This window comes from Liolophura sinensis, unplaced genomic scaffold (genome assembly GCF_032854445.1).
Source record: "Liolophura sinensis isolate JHLJ2023 unplaced genomic scaffold, CUHK_Ljap_v2 scaffold_473, whole genome shotgun sequence".
NCBI classification, from domain to species: Eukaryota; Metazoa; Mollusca; class Polyplacophora; order Chitonida; family Chitonidae; genus Liolophura; species Liolophura sinensis.
The window spans coordinates 5,303-13,815 of NW_027018412.1; the positions used below are offsets into that span (position 1 = coordinate 5,303).

The 8,513-nt window shown below is 37.6% G+C and overlaps 1 protein-coding gene across 1 annotated transcript; it reads right to left on the reverse strand.

Annotated features, from left to right (window-relative positions):
* Positions 1 to 451: 451 nt before the first annotated feature.
* Positions 452 to 7,893, reverse strand: LOC135481683 (uncharacterized). Its single transcript, XM_064761358.1, has 6 exons — positions 7,090 to 7,893; positions 6,366 to 6,544; positions 5,842 to 5,995; positions 4,134 to 4,349; positions 3,383 to 3,538; positions 452 to 1,125 (listed from the first exon to the last, which is right to left on the reverse strand). Exons 1-6 carry the CDS (start codon positions 7,178 to 7,180, stop codon positions 452 to 454), a joined length of 1,470 nt encoding a protein of 489 aa, XP_064617428.1. The 5' UTR covers positions 7,181 to 7,893.
* Between the last annotated feature and the right edge of the window lie 620 nt (positions 7,894 to 8,513).

Here is an 8,513-nt window from a genome sequence, read left to right on the forward strand (position 1 = left end):
AGTTCAGATTAAAGAGTGAGAAAAGTTCGTTGTAAATATGTTTTTCAATATTTTTTTGATTTTTCTTTAAAGAGAAAAAGACACAATTGTATATTACAAAAATATTTTCAAATACCTTTTACTCCTGAAAGAAAATATCAAAAACAATTTTAAAAACAATATTTGCTAATAATATTTCAGGCTCTTTTATCTGATGTTCACATAATTTTATTTTCTTTCTCCTTTACCGGTCTATCCAAACTTCGTGAGTTATCTTTCACCTCTCACTGAGAGTAGGCTACATCATAGTCACACAATATAGAATATCACATTTTCCAAATGTATGAATGTACTAATGTAACAAACCGGGGTGAATAACGAATAAGTTTGTTATTGCACCAGTGAGCAATACGAGCGCTGGGTGCTCACATTCTTCTGTGTTATTCTGTGATAGTCTGGTGTGACGACTGCACTACACCTCGTTTACTTTTGGCAAATTCTTTAGTAATTCTGCAACAGGTTCGCCCTCCACACAGAAAGTAGACGGGAGACACCGAAGTAGGTCACGATTGTACTGAAACGTGCCACAATTGACGCCACAGCGGTTCCAGCTGGGAAAGTAAGGTGTGAAGTAACTGTCGACGAAGATGTCAAGGCCTTGTTTGGAAAAAGCAAGATGAGAATGCCGAAGGACGTATACAACAATGCCCCACTTCTCCCCACAACGCTTGCAGACGAAGCGTCCAAGTTTGGCATATCCGTCATTGAAGACGATCTGCTCTGGATGTTTAATCGTCTTCAGCTTGTGAATGACATTCGAGTCCAGGCAGAGCCAAAGGCTGTCAAGCTTGCGAATGTAGGTTTCGTTACAAACAAAAACCCCGCATCCATGACAAAATAAATCCGCTCTGCTCTCTTCAAACGGCTGTTCAATTTCGTAGTTGAATTGAGCCCACGATTTTCGTTCGCTTTTGCCAGTCTGGATGTTCGTCAAGGCCTGATTGTACTCCTCGGTGAAATGACGTTGGAGTTGTGTTACTTCCATGCTCGTCACTTCCTTGATGGATTCCAGGAGCAAGTCAACACCGTAGGGTGGGATCGTGTCGTCAAAAGAAAAGCGACTCACTTCCGCTTTGTCCGGCTGATCTGTAGCAAACAGATTGAAACATGTCATGTACTAAAATCGACGATTTTAACCTCCGTCTTAAAACATTGGTGCTGAGACTTCTAAGTCATGGTTTTAGTATTAAGTGCCTCCACACGAAGTTTCATACATTTTGCCAAACATATACCAGCCATTCATCACTACTTAAAATTATAGAGTGTAAGCTTTATTGCACTATGCGCTTTGTACGTATGTATTTAATTACCGGTTAACTTCACCACTAGGGGGCTGAATAAACAAAAACATGTGCAGTTTTAATATTATCGCTATGATTTATATGAGATTTCCTTTAAAGACGAATCTAAGAACTACGACATTTGTATGCCTCTCTTACACCCATACTCCTTACAACACATGCGTCGCTCTCTACCTTTCGCTTTACATCTCTGTAACCACTAGTAAACTTTACACATAAGTGTTGAACGACGCCGAGGTCACTGTGGTAACTATGATGAGGCAGGGAGTGATGTCAGAAAACACAAACAATCCGTCTCCATATTTGTCTCTAACAACACTTTATACACAAACATTCGATTTATATAGAGTATTTACAAAATGATTCTAACCAAAACATAAAACTATTATATTGATGAAAACTGATTAAATAGTTCCACGGGAGGACACGCGTGACGAGACTAAGCCTAAACTAGCCTATGAGCGTCTCCCAGGCTCCAAAGGTCAAACTTGCCTAGTGTAAAGCGCAAGGAGGAAAGCGACGCGTGTGCTGTAAGAAATATATCTTAAACCATCTAGGGGCGCTTCAGGCAAACCTCAACAACATGTTAATATCTCCAACAAGCTTTAGGTGAGGGAACCTAGTCTCAGAAAAATAATCTACTACATTTAACGGAAAGCCCGTTGTCAGTGTGACGCTGGAATCATCTGCTATAGGAGCAGACCATTCTTTTAAGAATAGTACATATATTCTATTTTGAGTGCGGCGTAAACACCATCAAAATGACACACTATGCTACGTTAATTTGACACAAAGATTTGTTAGATTAACAGGATAATACTATGACAGAGTGTTATGTTCTAATAAGGGAATACATTCTCGCCTCACTTAGACATCAGGCATTGTGTACTTTTTTCAGTGTATAGAGAGTTCTATTGCCAACACAGCCAAGAAGACTCATGATCTTCTCTAAATGAACAGGATTCATATCCCCATGACAACAGTAACTTCTGATATGCAAACTGATATCCCTAACAGTTAAGTCTTGGATCAGCGTACAGATAGTCACTGATCATGATTCCATCAAGTAGGTCCTTTCTAGGTCATCTTCTTAAGGAAACTAAATTGATTTATCCATTCATTTATTTATTTGATTGGTGTTTTACGCCATGCTCATTATGGAGAGAGGAAACTCACAACCACCAGCAGGTTGCTGACAGACTTTCTTACGTACGACTGGAGAGGAAGCCAGCATGAACTGGATTTGAATTCACAGCGACCGCATTGGTGGGAGGCTCCTGGGTCATTGTGCCGTGCTGGCGCACAACATCGCCTCGGCCACAGAGGCTCCGAAACTAAACTAATAGAATAACATACGCCTTACAAAGGCATAATATCACACCCAATCACGCTGATAAACTTTAGTGGATATAATGTTCCTTCAGATGCCACACAAATATAAAACTCAACAGTATGAATGAAAACTTTGTTGTTTTACTCAAACTGGCTTCACGATTCATCTGTAGAGGGTCAGTTTGGCTGAATATTTGGCCTGGACTAAATCTAGACTTGTGACGTCTAACAAATTGTAATCAACATCACTGCATTTTTTACATAATTTTGCTTAAGCCATGGTGCTTGGGAGTATCTTATCATTTACATAATTGAATAATTTGAATAAACTCTAACCGAAATAGCTTGAAAAAGAGGTCGAATTTCACCGGTTACGTGTGACCTTTGTGCCAACTATCACCCTCCATCCTGAAAGTCCTGTATTATGTTAATAAGACGGCCTCAGTGCAGACAACTGACCCCTCACCCCTTAAGGCTTAACTTTTCCACCTGGAGAGGTTTAGTTCTTTTTGCTGAGTGGAAGCTCTCACCGGATGTTGATTCCTTGACGAACTGCACTGTTTCCTTCGTCCATATCAGTGTGATACAAGGCGTAAAACCAAAGACAAATGAGCTGAACTGTTTCAGTGATTTCTCATTTCTCCTCGATGAACTAGTTAGGAGGTCTCAAAAAACTAAACAAACGCATAATAATTATCTAGGCGTAATACCTTGATGCTCCCAGGTGACGAAGCCATTGTACGGAGAGTCAGTTCGGATAATGCAATTCCAGTAATAGGGCCCTCCCTTTAAGTGATAGACCAACAATGGCCAAGTCGTTATCAAGACATCACACCCACGTCGAAGATGTTCCATTGTTTCATTCACTGAAACATATGTACTTCAGCTTTATGAACCCAAAAGAACGTTGCTTTTAACAGAACAAAAGAAGCAGACAAGGCTCGTTATGTTAATCATAGTTTTCTTTTTACAGTATCAAGAAGATGTCAATAAAAACCTGATACAAATCATGGGCTTATTAAATCGGGGCCCCGATAGTATTTCCGGCCAATGAAAATAAATAAATAAACCAATGAAAAGAAGTATTTCGGATCCAAGTTCGACTATACGACCTTCGTATTGGTCATTCATACAGTTCTAAAAATAATAACAACAACAGTTCATAAAAAAATTCTCTTTTTCTCAGACTTCAAAAAGGAAATTTTTTCCCAGTAATATAAAAAATTAGGAATAAAAATCTCTTTTTGCACCTTCAAAGAAATTTTTAATGTTTCCGAACTTATCACCTTGTGTAGAGTTTTCTCTGCAATGTTTAGCCTCGTATTCGTGGCTGATTCTGATTCTTAACAACCAAGGTTCTCGCCAAGTTTCATTAACTTTCACTTTGTAGCTCTCTGTCCGACAGCTTATCAGTCAGAGAACCACAGTACTGTGTCTACTTAAGAGTAGGGGATGTCCCACCTCTATCGTTAGCCCAGGCACCTTTACACTTGATTCCTGTCGATTGTTTCAGATACATGCACATCGACGGCACGGCAACCGGATATTTCACCAGAATCGCTACTTTTGGTCGTCCTTTATCTCCATAAAGTCTTGTCAGCTTCTGCTTTAAAGAATCTATCATCGGGTTCTCGTATTCTTCGGATTGGCACAACTCTCTCAGAGTCTTTGCCTTCTCTGAAAGAAATATAAACAAATTTCTAAGACTCTAATTAAGAGATTATGCAAATCAGCGGCAATGTTCGCTGAACGAGATTCAGTACTAGTTATTCTTAATTTTTGTTATTGTTTAACCGTGACCATACTCAAGAATGTTTCACGTATATGGAGCATGGTTTTACGTGTGAATGCATAGACGGAACCTAAGTGCTCGGTGCTAACCACCGCTCTTTGGCATGTTGGGTGGCGACCGTTCGCATGTTTGAGATACAGAAGTGCACCCCATATTGGTACGTATATACATATGTATGCTTGGGCTTTTAAGTGGTACTTAACAATTTTTCAGTCAGATGACGAGGAATCTATGATGAGGAGTCATACGTCGTTTGTACATACTGTGTCTTCCTGTAGCAGGCCGAGTATATGCCACCAAAGTGCTGTCGCCACTGAATTATATCATGCACTTGTATTTGAACTTATTTTGGCCGATACAAATTTGCACTCATTCTTTAAGCTTTCCGAATCGTTCACTGATCGAGTCTCCGTCTGTGTGAGTGCTTGGGATTTAACGTCGTAGTTAACAATTTTTCAGTCCTATGACGACGAAGGAGACCTTATAGTGTATGTAATGCGCCACCTTGTTGCAGGCGGATTTCCACTGTTCTTTTATTTGGTGCTGCTTCACTGAGAAGACGAAGGTAAATAAGCCGCCCCGCCTGAGCCATTATACAGGTCAACCAGTTGTTCCATATCCCCATAATACTGAACTGAAAGCTACAAGTTCCTCTTTAGGTCTTTGGTGTGACCCGACTCAGGATTGAATTTGGATCTAAGTCCCTAGAAGCAGACATTCGACCTAGTTCATCGGGGCCGGTGAACTAAAGTATGAAAACTGGGTGTCGTTCGGCATAGTTTGAATCGAAAAATCGTATGTATATATATATATATATATATATTTTTAGTATGTATGTTTGGGCTTTTACATATATATATATATATATATATATATATATGTATATATATATATATATATATATGTATATATATATATATATATTTAGTTTGTATGCTTAGGCTTTTACATATATATATATATATATATATATATATATATATATATATATATATATATATATATAAAGGGCGCTGTTTTCTATAAATATATATATATATATATATATATATATATATATATATATATATATATATATATATATATATATTACATATATATATTATATATATATATATGTATGTAAAAGCCCAAGCATATATATATATTTATGTAAAAGCCCAAGCATATATATATATATATATATATATATATATATATATATATATATATATATATATATATATATATATATATATATATATATATATATATACATACATAGAAAACAGCCCCCTATATATATATATATATATATATATAAAGGGGGCTGTTTTCTTGTCGTTTGGTTACTAATGAAACTTTTGCTTAGTTTAAGCAGTAACTTGGCATTCTTACCATAGAAGGCTGTCACTAAAGGTGTCATAGTTTCTGAAGAGATGTCGTTCCTAGGTTTGGCCAATGGCAATACTTCTGGTATCTTTTTTTCCAGGTAGTCTACCCCATCAATACTCCTACATTCAGCGCTGATGAACAGGGCATTTTGGAACAACTGAAATAGGTGAAAAACATCAAAGAGATTAGGACCACGGCGTTTATTGAACTGAAAGGAAACGAAAACACATTTTCTGTTCTTGTCACATTTTACGACCCAGGTAGACACGCAGGCGGATAACAGATATATTCTTATTTCTATAAAAATGCACGGAAAAAAATCTGTGAATACGTGGGCTCTTCATTTTGTTGTCACACGAACCTTAAATTGATTACGTTGATTCTTGGACTAAAAGTAACGCTGGACCTCCAAAACATTCATTAAAAACAAAACTTAAGACTTGGTTTAAAAATACCATATTGGGTGAAAATTTATTTATTTGATTGGTGTTTTACGCCGTACTCAAGAATATTTCGTTTCTACGTACCTGAAGTAAGCTAATGCAGTTCAGAAAAAACTTCGCCGTGCGAATCTTCAGTTTATGGAAAGCATCTAAAAGGGTTGATTTATTGGTTTTTAACCAGGTCATGTAGATCACTGACATCCTATCAGATGGGGCATTGGATAGTTCGGACATCTTGGTGATTGGTTCGTCCTCATGTCGATCTGACCAAACAAACATTATTCAATGCTTAACTAACGGAGGATTCACTGATTTGATACGCTTGAGGATTTACGTCGTAGTTAGTTCGGTCATATTACGACGAGGAGTACTTAGGTGTATGGACACACACTGTGGGAGGGTGAGTCCAGGCGGCCACAAAGCTGCAGTTTCATACCGAAGACATATCAGACACGACGCTACTGAAATATCATGCTGAAAATACCAAACATGACACCACTGAAGTATCACGCCGAAGACACCAAACATAACATCACTGAAGTATCATGCCGAGGACACCAGGCTTTTTTAGAAAATTCTTAGAGAAAAGGAGAGGGCAAGTAACCATATCCTCCCACCATAGGCTGCCGCCGTCGTATAAGTGAAATATTCATGAGTTCGGCGTAAAACATCAATCAAATAAACAAATAGATTTCAGACCATATATGATAACGTTGTTTTTGTTCCCACTGATTCAAATATGCATTCAACACCGCTAATGAATTGATAAATGTTAAATGTTAACAAAAAATATATAAATGTATCTTACTCAAGCAGGCATGTTTCTTTTCCACGGCTTTTTCTACGCGAAACATCAGCTCTTCTATGATATCAGAGAATTCCTTATTGCGTCTCTCCATCACCGGTGTGTGCTCTGGAAATCAATCATGTTCACAAAGGAACAATATTTAAGACTTAAAGGATAGATGAAAAGGTAATACAAAACGACGAAAATGAAGAAGTGTGTGCATATTTTCTATTTTTAATAACGTCTCCGTTTGATGCATATTTTCCATCTATGGTCGAAAACATTCGGAAATGATGTCATCTATCAACCTACTTGGAACGCGGGGCCAGCTTGGCGCCTCTAGTTCGACCTTTGACCTCAACAACGTCGTTTTGATAACTATCACCATTGACCTCATCACAGTCGTCCACTTTATTTCCGAACTGACCGGTGGGTCCTCTGGAAACTGTAGTTTAAAGCCATTTCTCACCCCAAGATGTCAGCTGAGAAGCTTTTTTAGTACATTTATATGTTAGGCTCCATCATATACCCCAGCATATTTTTATCCTTTAGCTCAACACTCAATTACTCCCAGCCATCTGTCGTTTATATATTCTCCTAAAACAGTATTTTTTTGTCCACTGAAGACTATAACCTTGCCGTTACTTGGGATATTGGAAAAAATGAAAAAAAAATATATGCTGGTTGTTTTAGTTCGTGCTATTATTAAAGGATATATGGAACGAAGAGTGCGGTTTTAAGCAAAGATAGGACAACAATATTGAGATTTTTTTCCCGTTTTTGAGATATACTTTACATTTTTAACAACCCATCTATTTATGCATTTTTCCATCATCATCACTGCTCAGATATATTCGGATCAATTTAACGCCCCCCACCACTGACGTCACCGGAGCAGGCTACCCAAGAAGAAAGATGATTAGCTCTTTTGTACATACACACGTTAGGCCACATCATGTGCAAACATCATGTGCTCCATAATAAAAAATTAAAACCAAGCGTTTCGTGTAAGTTTTAAGTACTATTTGATATTTAAAGTTATCCTGATTTAATTGAGAATGATTTCATCTATCTCTGCTCATGAATGATAGCTATCACACTTCAGCCGTAGATGATTAACCTGGTCACACCTACAACTTTTTTGCCTTTATTTTGTATTTTGTATTTTGTAAGTACTATGCTCTAAACTTTATTCATAATTACTGGTTTATTTCTTCAGGTCTTCCAGACACTAAAGCAATGGTGCGCGAACGCGCTCAAATTGACAATCTACACACAGTTACCATCCTTGTCAAGGGCGCTGGGACGGTTCTATTTCGTTAATAAAATAGAAAGGATGCGTTGTGCTGTCAGAACGTCTGTTTCTTCAAAATTTGACACATTACATTGTCCAAGGACAAAGGCAAAATGATTTTACATATAACTCGTCAGGCAGTTAAGTTTAA